Source organism: Struthio camelus, chromosome Z, assembly GCF_040807025.1.
Source record: "Struthio camelus isolate bStrCam1 chromosome Z, bStrCam1.hap1, whole genome shotgun sequence".
Classification (NCBI taxonomy): Eukaryota; Metazoa; Chordata; class Aves; order Struthioniformes; family Struthionidae; genus Struthio; species Struthio camelus.
In genome coordinates this window covers 53,644,595-53,657,805 of record NC_090982.1, presented here as the reverse complement: position 1 = coordinate 53,657,805, position 13,211 = coordinate 53,644,595, and the positions used below count along the sequence as shown (strand labels likewise).

The 13,211-nt window shown below is 33.9% G+C and overlaps 1 protein-coding gene across 16 annotated transcripts in view; it reads right to left on the bottom strand.

Moving 5' to 3' along the window:
* LOC104150264 (uncharacterized protein KIAA0825) overlaps positions 1-13,211 on the bottom strand; it is a 261,819-nt gene that overhangs the window by 205,405 nt on the left and 43,203 nt on the right. For 15 of the 16 annotated variants that reach the window (XM_068928990.1, XM_068928999.1, XM_068928995.1 and 12 more), the window contains 2 exons: positions 10,252-10,420; positions 4,420-5,089 (listed from right to left, as the gene is read on the bottom strand). In XM_068928990.1, the coding sequence (XP_068785091.1) occupies positions 4,420-5,089; positions 10,252-10,420 (839 nt within the window). Of the gene's footprint in view, positions 1-4,419; positions 5,090-8,777; positions 8,964-10,251; positions 10,421-13,211 lie in introns of those variants that run through there. The other variant, XM_068929006.1, reaches the window with a different exon arrangement.

Below are 13,211 nucleotides of genomic sequence, written 5' to 3'. Positions count from 1 at the left end.
TGTATTGGGGGGAAAGTGCAAAATTTGAATATTAAACTATGCCAGTGAAGGTGATTTAATTATTTTGTAGCTAAAAACCCACTTTGACCAATAAAGACTGCAAATTGGAAATTGAAAATTATCACTTCAGTTTACTTCCACTTTGCAATAATATGTTCTTAAAAATAACCAGTTACTGATTTGATGAACAAAGGCATTGCCTCACGTTTTAGAAGAGAATCTCATTTAGCAATTTAGAAGTCATTAATTATATAAACATTTATATCTCCTAATAAGGGTAAATGCTACTCAATTGGAGTTCCTATTCTGTTTGAGGGTCTCTGGCAAGTTGGCTACTAAGTGAAAGTAAAATAAATCAATGAGCATATTCAAATTATGCAAAGCACAGAAAAAGAAAATCCAAATCTCTAAACTTTATTAAGTTTTAGCCACAGGAAATTAATAAATAGGCTAATAAGTAAGTGTGTGTGTGTGTGTGTGTGTGTGCGTGTGTACAAAAATATATATTTTTTCTCTCTCTCTCTAATTATATAAATAAAACCACAGAAAACCTTTTGCTAAGTTTTTTTGACTGCTACCTTATCAATTATGAGAGAGCTATTTCTTCATCTAAAAGAGAGGAAGGATTAAGACAGATCAGTAAAGTCTGATTAAACTAGCTTAACATTTCTGTAAACAAAGGAATACAGAAAAGGCTCAAAAGGTAAAAGTACAATCCACATTTAATAGACTTACTGTAAATAATTTCTGAGAAATATCACAGTCGAAATTGAAGCAAAAAAATCACAGGGGATAACCTGAAATAAACAACAGCTGTCTGCATGACTCATTATATGCTAAGTATGTTAACAAATATGTAATATTTTTAGTATTTCTTGAAATACTGTAATCTTATATAAGCTTTTGAGAGAAACATAAGATTAATATAATAGAAAGGCTGAAATAGCACTTTACAAAATGTAAGCAAAGAGTATTCGGGGGAAAAATAACCTTTCCTTTAGATATAATTTTAACATATTGGAAACATGGATATCTTGCTGAGAGTACACAAAGAAATGAGGCAGACCCATGCTGCCTACAAATCCATTACAATAAATGTAGCCCAAATACTAATGGCTGAATACTCTACTGCTAAAGGTAATAAGAGTCACTGATTTAACTGGGAACCAGATCAAGTTATAACACAGAAGCACCTGCCTCCACTGTAGCTGGCAGTCAAAGATGCCAAGTTCCAAAAAAAATTTGCTTTTTTTCACATACCATTTTGCCAGCTTCTCTCTCAAACATGCTCATCCTCAATCCAGATAAACAGGTACAATCTCATTACAGTACTTTGTAAATAACTGTTCTAATAAAACATGAAAACAAAACTGATAACTCCTTTATTTCATAAATATTGCTATATATGAAATATTTTAAAGATTTATAACTCTGTTAAAGCTTGTTATAGACTGCCTTTATTTTCAACACAGAAGTATCCATATAAAGTTTTCGAAGGCTGTAGCAGTGTTTCATTATCTTCTGTTACTTTTTCCTCTCCTGTATAATAGGATCAATTACAGATGTTTTTATGAGAAAAAAAAACCACACATTTCCCTAAGGGTGGACTTAGTAAATAAAAACTTTTTTTTCACCTTTGGGATAACAGTCCCAATTGAATGTCCTAGGTTAAATTATTTTTTGGTTTGAAAATGTGCTGGTTTGGTGGCTCCCAGAAGGCAGAGGCAATGTGCATCATAAATAAGAAACACATTGGTAAAATTGTCTTTCAGCTAAGACAGAAAAACCCCTTCCCTTTCTCCCCTCTCTCCTACCCCCACAACATGCTTACCCTTTTCTTACAAACCAGAGTCTTTCCACAGCAAACTGAATATCACTGTCAAGCCAACCAATTAAAGCTGTGTTTTAATTTAACCAATGTATAAATACAGAATTTCACTCTCAACTGTGGAAGTGCAACAAAGGTATCCTGGGTCTCATCAGAATTTAAGAAGAGTTCCAAGCTGGAAAAGCTGTTTGACTCTAAGAACTTGTCTACAGTTACAAACCTCCCAAAATAGTTAGTCTATAGAAATTTTTCCAGAATAGTTATTTCAGTGTGAACTCCCTTGTGAACACTTTGATTCCAAGAGAAAAGTGCCCTTTTTACCGTAGTACAAACACAGTACACCCAACCAATTTAGAAAAGAGAAATCTCTTTCCAGAATAGAGTGGTCACCTATGGGCTCACATTCAACTATTTAACAACAATTTTTTGCTAACAATACAAGCATTAATTTTAATTGAGTTGATTAATAATTCCAACATAATAAGCTATGACTTAGCTACAAAATGAAAAAAAATATCCTGCGTAACTTCACAACTCTCACCCAGTATTTCATTGTCTGCTGACTTCACTGTTACCGCCTCACAGTTTGGCTGCCTTCAGGCTATAAACTCAGATGGTCTGGAACAGCCTGATTCTGCAGAAAACTAGTATGAGAGATTGCAGGTGAATCGTGCAGGCCTCCCATACAACCTATCGAAGTACAATAATGTGAAGTATTATACAGTGAACAGATGAAGACACAAACATGACAGCCACTAAGAAAGTCATTTTGAGGCTTCAATCATATTGAATGGACAGTTGCTGCAGCTGAAAATATGACCTTTAATACACTTTTAAACAAAATAAAAACCTGTTGTGGGATTTATGAAATAGAGTTTGAAAGTAATTGCAGCAAATGTCCTAAAAGTTACAAGCAGCTCTCAATATTTACTTCGTATATTTTTCATCTGTCTTTGTTCTTTTGAATTCATAATAGATGCATGCACTGGAAACCTGTCCTGATAAATGTGCTAGCACAAAAGCGTGTAAAGAAACATCTTGTAGCGAAGAAAATTTAAGCAGAGCAAATGAATATCTCCATAGAACAAATGACTACTCTTTCCCTTCGTATAATAGAGGAAGATTTAATGTGTGCTTTTTTAGAGAGCCACCCTTACGGTCACTTTAATGTCCTTGTCTTAAATGTAAAAAGGAGATAATTGAACTTTCTTATCTTTGTGAGCTATTTGAGACTGAAAGAAAATATACGTTACAAATTTTTAGTTACCTTGCTAGCCATTTTCTTCAGAAAATTCGTGCTTGAATCCTATCACTGACTCGCATCTTGCTACGTAACTCAAAGATACGTTTCTTGTCACCCAATTCATAATTCAACATTACTCTGACATTACTTACAGTCTTTTTGTTTCCCACCAACATTGCATTCCACTAATTACATCAGCTTTTCAACTTGTCACCTTTTCACTTTATTTGTCTGTATGCCTCTTCTCTTACCTTATCTTTCACATGTTCCTTATTCCTCCATAGTTCAGCTCCTGTTGAAGAATTATTTTTGCATTTCCTCCAGTGGAATTACTAGCTGAATTACTTATAACATGTAGACTGATTTTTAAAACTCACGAGAATACAAATTTCTTCTGCCTAGACCTGGCAAATAATTACCTTATTCATCCTATTTGTATGCTGTACCATCCAAAGAGCCTCTGTTTCTTTATCTTTCATATGTTTCGAAACTTCTAACACTTTCTATCTGCAAACTACTTCACCTTTAGGGAGGGGTATATTTTAAACAAACAACTCTTCCACAGCGGAGTGCTCAAAATGCCACACTGGAAAAGCAATTATGTATAATCATACAATTAAGCTGTGAAAGTTTCTGTTTTGGATGATTTTTTCCTAAAGCTTTGGTTCTTCCCTTTGGAAATTAGCATGTCAGATTCACCTACACAAAAAAAAAAATAGTATAGAAAATACCTTGTTGATAATTAATTGCTTTGCTGCCTTAAATTCCTTAGAACAACATGAAATGACTGGGGAGCATTAACTCTAAATTACAGTACAAGAATAGGAATTTCCTTTTAACTGATTTTTTTGAGAATTAGAATATGCATGCTAATCTTTCTGATGTATGAGTCCATATCTATTTGATGGTCACATTATTACAGTGATTTTGCCACAATCTCATTTAACTTTCTGTCAAGTGAAAAAAAAAGTGTGGGGAGGAGCCTCAAGAGTTTGTGTATGTGTTTTTTTTAATCTGATTTCAATAGTTTTTAGTCTACTATATATATCAGCAGTTGGAATAAGTTAGACTGAAAAAATAATTATAACATGACAATGTTATCTAGTGAAGTATAATGGGGTTTCTACATATATAAGCACAAGATAAGTTCCCTTAGTTTAAAACCTGTTTCATCACAGTTCTGACACAATCCATAATTCAACTGCAGTCACAAAGTGAAAATATAAAGCTAAAATTAATAATTTCAGGCTCCTCTCTCCACAGGAAATAATCAGGCACATTGAAAAAAGTAGCATAATTAAAATACGAAAATATCTAACTAAAATGAACATAAAATAAGGCTACTAACCTACAGCATGAACTGTTCCTCTATGCTTCTTTGAAATCTTGCTTGCCTTAACTACATGTAGAGCATTTTCTTTGAACTGCAGCTCACAAAGTCTTTCAAGAAGAACTGTCATTTCTTCAGTGATGGTATGGAGATAAGTTTCATTAATAAACTTCAGTGATGAAGAAGGATCAATAGCTCCACTTAGGATATACAAATCCTCTTTTATCATTGTGCACAATGTAGGTATGGAGCTTTGGTAACCATGAACCACCTTATCAAAATTTGTCTCACCACAGCTAGACAGAAGACAGTTCTGTAGGAGATCACTAACCAGTTTATTCTGCATATTTTGATACTTGGTTAGGACTTCTGATTCAGGATAAAGAAACAAAAGCTGCTGTATGCACTGTGTTTTAAACTGCATTTGTTGTTGTAAAGCACTGGTATTTGTTTCTTCTTGACTTTGCAGTCTATTAACTAAAAATCGCCGAAGATGTAATCTCACATCATCCCAAAGAGATTTAACATCCATGGTTGAACTATCCTCAACGGCATGAAGAGAAGACGTCCATTCAAAAGGTGTCCCACTTGGAGTACAGGGAAATGAGACACCACACTGACTAGAGAGATCCAGAAGGAAGTGAAGTATCATTTCTTCTTGATTTTGTTCATTCTTAAGCAAGGTTTGCTAACAAAGGTAAATGAGATAGTATTTTAGAAATGTTTTCTTAACCCCGGTTAATAAAATTAAAAACTTTGTGTTACAGTACTAATTATTTTAATTGCTAATTATCTTACTAGCAAATAAGAGACTATAATAAATAGCTTCATAAAAACCAAAACTAACGAAGGCTGTTTTCCCAAGGATTTATGCCCCAATCCATCTCCTTGTCCACCAACTCCAATAAACCCATGTTTTTCTTCCCATCTTTCTTATATGCTCAATCCCTTTTCTCAATCAATTCTAACCTACAATTCAAGGGAAAGCCATAAACAACCACAGTTCATTAGATAAGCCTTAGCAGATGATGGAGCCTGTTTACTGTAGTCATGTACATATCTTGGAAAGAAAACGGCATGAAAAAATACTCAGGACTTACAAGGAAAATGACAGGTTTTGCTCATAAAAACAAGACAGGAATTTATAAAAGTATACATTGTTGCTTTCTGTACTCTGGTTCAGCAGGCAACCATTAGAAAGGCTGTTTTAAGAATAAAAAAGTTTGCCCAAGACCCTCTTAAAGAACTAAAAAACTTGTTAAGAATTGAACAACAGGCTGAGGTCACATAGGGCAAGAGAGTATGGAGCCGTGCATCTGTTAAACCTAAAGGCAGCCTTATGCATTAACAAAGCACCAACCTCAAAATACATTTCAGCTATATGGTTTGGAGAAGAAGGAAGCCAGTTAACCAAGCAGATGAAGCCACATGGATGCATTGTTTCTGCTTCATCTGAGTCTAAAGAGGCTCTTCTCTCTCTAAGGTCAGAACTCAGACCTTAGAGCTGCTTAAGGTCCCAGAGGCCATGCAGCAACTACAAGTTGTCTTCTTACAGCATGGTATCTTCAAATTGGCTCAGAATGACAAAAATTTAAACAGTAGGTTGCAACTTTAACACTTATGAAAAAAATAATCTGCATGAACAAGGTGTGTCCAATATACAGGTAGAAGGCAAGCCCAGAAATCCCATGGTTGCGGATACCAAAATAAATTTCTTCTATCAGTGAAAAATTCTTGTATGTTTTAAGACTATTTCTCACATCTTCAACATTTTTCCTTTTGAAGGCTGGCTTTTGCCCTAGCCCTAGGCCCATCAACCTTCACTTGTAAAGACTGTCCTCGGTCTTCTCAACTGCACTACAAATTTCCCAATCACAGTCACAAGAAGATTGACTGAAATTGGTTATACTGTTGACTCTCTAGGCTTCAGACACCAAGTAGGTAAGTCTCAGGATTTAGAAGCCCTTTCACTTGCTCCCTGCCCAATCACTTCTCTCCTAGACCTTCCAACAGAGAAACGCTCATAGCAAATCACTCTAGGACAGGATTCATGTCCTTTATCTAGGTCTCCTAGCTATACTCCATCCTATAAAACAACATTCAGCTACCTTTTCCCCATAGAATTGCTAATTTATTTAACCTGAACTATTTGCAGGATATGATTAATTTCCTTCTCTCATTTTGAAAGATAGAGAGAAAAAAAATCAAATTTGAATATGGTATTACTTAACTGTAACAATTTCAAAATACAAATTTTTCAAGCTTTCTATTGTAGCACCTTTTTTTCAATATATAGTTTAATTTATAAAAAACGTAAAAAAGAAAAAGACAAGATTTGGAACAAAAGTTTTCGCTGGCTTGTTTTGCTTTTTTTTTTTTTTTTCTATGCTTTAGAGTGACAAGAATTTTCAACACACGAATTCTAGGCTTTGTTCAGGGTGAGTTAAAACTATTGTACTCTTGTGGAACAGAACAGTACTTTAACCTTCCTACTGCCTTCTACCCTGGAGTGTTCCATGATGCAAATTAAAAAATAAAAGAGTAGCAACACACTAGCGAATTCTGAGCAAAAGACAAAGACCAGGATTGTCTTCAATTAAAGGCAAATCTTAAAAATCAACAAACTAGCTATTTTTCTGCTTTTCTACATCTTTATTTCAGGATGTTTCATATGAAATTTTTGGACTTACAAACAGCAAACACATATGACAGAGAGAAAGGAAATTATTAATCAGATAGATAGGTAACATTCTACAAAAGCAGGTGCATGTGATAGAAAAATGTTTAACTAGACAATACTTTATATCATATTTAACCATACGCATATACATAAAGTTGATTTGATTTTTTTATTATCTACTAAAGTATTCTTAAAAGTTTTGTTGCCCCAAAAGTGTGTCTCAGTTTGTAAATTATAAATCCCTAATCATTAACTACTCTATAGTCTCCATAGGTAGACTTTTGGAGTTCAAAGGTTAATTTTTATGAATTATGCTCAGATATTCTATTCTGAAACAAATAAACAAATAGAATAGAAGAATTCTAAAAGCTGTCAAACTGCTGAATGTAAATCATGCCTTTTGATGATGAATCCAGAACGTCTTCTTCCAAGTAAATCCCTATTGCTGTTTCTTAAGCTTAAGTAAAATCATTTTTATTCACCTATAAGAATCTAAATATTGTTTCAAGCCCTTTGGAACATACAATATAGCATTAAGAATAAGAAGCTTGCCATCATGGACCTGGTGTTCCTCCAAGAAAGAGGTGTAGTGATCTTTGAAGCTCTGAAAACATAGCTTCATCAAGTCTCTGAACATTGTCTGTATTGAGATAGGCTTTTCTATTTGAAAATCAATCTTTAAAAATACTTCAGAAGATGATGCCAAAACCACTCAAAAGAAATATATCCAAAGCAGCATCCAAAGGTCTTACACAAGCGTGAAAAGTCCTCTCATGAGCACAAAAAGCGAGGGACAACAGTATACAAGAAAATATTTGCAGTTTACCTGCTAGCTCTGTTTCAAATAAACACATACTATAAGATAAAGATTTTGTTAACAAAATGTATGGTTAGTTTAGCTGGAAGGGAATTTAATGAAGATGTGTTCATGTACATATTCAGCTTTTAAATATTTAGCAGGTATAACATTCAATGATAAAAATTTCACACACTAGAACATTTTCAAGCTTCATGAAGAACCTCTTAGGATTTCCATATGGTTCACAAATACATGAATACTAGAGAATACTAGGCTAATAATACACCTAATGCAGCACCTCAGCCAATGTATATGATGTACTTTGCATTATTTTTTAAAATTGTTCCACCAGTTGAAAAGATAAACAAAACCTCTAACAAAATAAACACACATAACGAGGTATAATAATGGATAGGGACATTGTTCCAAAGTAGACAGAGGGTTAGTATTATTGAAGATGTATTATATGATACTTAATTAAAAGCTTGCAAGTGAGAAATTAAGTCAACTGAATAATTAAATTCAATGGATGCAGATACGAAGTTAAGAAAGGTCAGATTGTAATGTTCTCATTAATGCTGACTACTACTGAAAATAATTTACGGAAGAACTGCTTATGGAGTTAAGGATTATCTACTGTAAGTATACTTGCTACAAATGGTGTGTTAATGGAGTGTCTGTGTTAATATATGCACCTTTCATCTGCAGTCCCATCTACACAGCAAGCAGGCTGGATTGTTTGATGAGAAGCCATGAGCTTGGAAACACCAAAGCCCCAGTTCCCATGCTCAACAAATGGTCTCCTGACCAGCTGTGCAGAAGTGAGGCTTCCAGGCTTCTCACTTCTGCCATTTGTTTAGCAGTCTGCCACACAGTGATTCGCAGGGCTCTGCTCACCTCTACAGCCCACAAAGATTATCATGAAATCAGGATTACAGGCACTGCTACACCCCCGGGGAAGCTGAAGAGCTAGGAAGCCCATTTGGTTTTAGATCTATCCCAAGTATTCCTGAGATGGCAACATTCTGGTGTTTCACAAACAAATGCCGCCACCTGGTGTTCAGGTACATGGCTTGACTAGACCTAGAAGGATGAACATAGGAAATGGACACAGGTAAGTTATAATTGCTATACCCTCTTCTGAGAATGTTAAGTAAGGATCTAACTAGACTAAGAGGACTAATAAAAGACAGTACTTCCTGGGATTCACTCATTTTGTCCAGATCCAGCACAATCTGTAGTGGTCTCTGATAACCTTGAGAAGCGTGATTATGAAAAGCAATATTTATACTGACCACCAGTGTTAGAGGAGGATAAAATAATTTTTCGGGTGGAAGCCAAACATGTTTCTATCTTCTTCAATGCATGAACATTAATGACTTGGTATCTGCAGAGATGACGCCACAATGTGACACAGCTAAAACGAAGCAGGGCTGCAGGTCATGCAATCCGTTCAATGGATTCCAGTGCGACAGGAAGGCCAACAGCCAGTTTCAAGAGTTAAAAAAGCTGGGAGGTGATTTAATGAACCTTAAGCTGTACTCAAAAGCTAGTCCCAAAGGAGAAAATACTTCACTTATTGGAGTGAGTTTTTCTCTGCCAATACAGCCAATTTTAGCCTAAAGATGTTTGTGTCCTCCAATTAGACCATGAAATGGAAGTGACCCATACCAATCTACTGGATACTGTTTATGCTTATTTTATTTTTACACTAATACATCATATATATGCATATATATACGTAGTTTAGATATAAACTTGCTGTCTGTCATTTATTGAGATATCATCCTTCACCTATGTAGCCAATTCAATTTTACAGAATTCCACTTCCACATATACATTCCAAGGTTCAACTTTTCAGACAAATCTTGGATGAAAATGCTTTCCAAAATCATGGAATTTTTCACTGAAGTTAAATTTGGTTTCTGGCTAGGTCTGGCTGTACTACTTGTCCGCATTTCTACTTAGAAAAAGTTGACAGCAAGTTAATGCTTAAAGAATGACAATTATCCATATTAGATGTGTTTAATTCGTACTAAAGAATCAGCAGAAACCACAGGAATCTTTGTGTAGATACTCACTTCAGACATTTTTACCAATATGTCTTTATAAAACAGCCCTAGTGATGCTGGGATGTGGTAGTATCAATGAGAACTTTTTGCCCCCAGTTTGTCTTAATTCAGACATGATCAAAGGGAAATGTAAATCCCAACAACACCTACTGTGGACATCAAGTAAAAACAGTACTGAGTCATATATTAAATTTCTGAACTATATTTATTCTAGTGAAGACTGAAATAAGAATACTAATTGACAGCAAAATAATAAACATCCTATAACCAACTTTCTCAAATTAGTAAACAATTTTTACCAGGGTCCTAAGGAACTCCATCAACTCTTTGTGGTGTGTAGAAGAAGGCTTGAGAGAACTAAAATTGCAGTTATTTAGCCACTCAAGACAGTCAGTGGTGTTTTGTAGTAGTTCATCAGCACATTTTTCATTTACTTCTGATTGTAGGTCTTTCAGACACTGTTCCACACTAAAAAAAAACATAAAACAAAAAACATAGGATTTCTTCATGACTTGGAGATGAAATCATTTTAGGTATTCCATATTTCAAGAAGGAAAAATTATTTTAACGTAATTTAACACTAGTCCTTCTAGTTCATTGATTAAATTACTCTCCCAAAATAAAAGCTGAAACTGCAGGATTAACATTTAAATATAGTCGAACCAGATCATCAATAAATTTCGTTAAGGACAGACTGTATCATACTTAGTAAGATGAAGAAGCATCCCACTTCTCAAATAATCTTGTATGTTTTAATAAAGTACTTAGTGAATAAGACATCACTCAAGACCAGCAAACCTTGGTATTCAGTGCTTAATTAGCCAAAGCAGAGACTATAAACCGAACTACCACTTTCAAAGGTGAACGTGCCATTTAACTTCTTCATTAACCTGTAATTGTACATATAACATATCTTAACAACTTCTTAAAGATCCATTGACACATGACAGAATCTGTTGAAAAGAATTTTAGAGTCAGTTTGCTGAGCAAGCAGATCTTTTCTTTCCTGTTTTTATCATTAGAATATTTGAACGAAAACAGAGGGTGGTTTCAAAGACCTGATCTGCTCCTTAACACTAATCTAGAATCATAATCCTGTTTGTGAAATTGTATGTGGTTGGTATGGTAATTATTGTGATTCCAGTTGCAAAAGTCACAGGAACAAGAGCATTCCTGAAAAGATTTTATTTCTATTTGTATGGACACTTATTAGAAAATAACAAAATAGAAAAATCTAAAAGCAATCTATATGATTTCCTACAGAAATTTTCTTTATCTATGAACTACTTTCTCAAAGACAATATTGCCTTTAAAAAGGCAATTTTCAATATTTCATATAATTTCAGTTAGAAAAAATAGTGTTGACTAAATCTAGGTAGATCTAGGTTTAATACAAGCAGAGTCAGCAATAAAACTCATATTAGTTTTGTTTTACTGGAGTAAAAGATGATTCTCACTTTTATCTGAATGACTATTTTGGAGTATGCTAGTTATTCCATTTATGTTCTTAACTGCTGAAAAAGAGATGTGAGTTTTAATACAAATTAACATTTAGTTCTCTCTCTCACTATAAAGTCACAGGACTAGATTAGTCTCAGCTCTTTATATGCATTTCAAAGGCAGATACTTTTGACAACATTAGTTTCCATTCTCATAATGCAAGACAGACAACTAACTTGCCTATTATACTTCCACTCAGGTCTCTATTTTTTAAAGATGAAGTATGTTTTTTTTCTTTAACTGTTCTCTAACTTTCCCAAACTTGACTAATTTTAATAAAAGTTGAAGAAAGAGAAGGGAAGGCGAAAAGAAGATTACGATGATGAGATGATAAGAGAAAAGGAGAGGAGGAGAAGTGGAAGAGAGGAATAGGAGGAAAGAGAAGAAAAAAAGGGGAAGAAAAATTTGGAAATAAAGCAAAGCTTTAATCATGTTAAAAGCAACAAAAAAAATACCAAATTAAAAAGTCTCCAGTTTTCAAAAGCAGACACAAAACTATATTTTTTTAAACTCAAATGTAATCTACAAGAATTTTGTAATATCTTTACACAGAATTTCTCTGCATGGAAAGATTCATTTTCCATGACTTGTCACATTTCAGGAGAAATTATTTTTATACAAAATGTCATCTGCTCTGAATATGACTAAAATAGAAATCTCAAACTCTACTAACGAATGTCAGTTTGTAACAGGAAATCAGTGATGAAAGGCCATTTTGCTTATCACCTACTGACTACTTTTTTCCATTTATTTCAACCTGAAGTAATGTTTCAGTATGTGAAAAAAAAAAATTATTTGTTTTTCTACTGGATTTTCTCCTCCTTTATTGAGTGATTCACATTTTTTCTTTTCCAGATGTCATGCAGTGTACCCTATATTCTTATTAGGTATTTACTGTCTCATTCTGATCACCAGCAATAAAATAAATCAGTGCATCCATAGCTCTGGGAACTGAGTCTGTTAGTTTGAACTGACATTTTAGAAAACCAGTGGAAAAAGTAACGAAATGATCACACGATATTAAGTTCATAGATAAACAATTGAATGTGTTTTTCCTTTATTTTTAAACTACATGCAACAAAAACAACAAAAGATAGCAGTATATTTTTTCCTAAGAATAATTTTTAAAATCCAGTGAGTGCATCCAGTGAATCAATGCATACCACCTATGACAGGTTTTGCTTTGTGCCTTTTGTTTAAGACAATTGTAGTAAGTAAGAAAAATCCATTGACTACAAATATAGAATGCAAAGACGATCATAAGTATATAAGTGCTGAATGAGAGTGCTATTTTGGAGGGGAGAAAAAAAAAAAGGACTGTAGATAAACTGTTTCCAAAACAATGATGACTATATAGCTTATAAAAAACACTGCCTTAAAATAAGCTGATAATTTTGAACAGTTTATTTTTCCATATTTAATTGTATTCATTAAGAATTACGGGTATTTTTATTTTATGTTCGGGAGACATGAGGTAAACTGTTCAAAGTGTATCATCTACTCTATTGAAAAGAAGAAGTCACATTTTATGGCTGCATTATCTTCAGAAACCCAATTCAGTAACTATAACCAATGCTAAAGTATCCAGAAGCTTTTAAAAAATTAAAAACACACACTCCTATAAAACTCTCTATATAAAAATGAAGGACAAGTCTTTTCAAGAAAATTCTAAGCATGAGCAAGTTCAAAATAAAGCGCACTGAAACAAATATCTTCTCAGCATCAAAGGACTTTATCAGGAGCACAAAGGACTTCCATG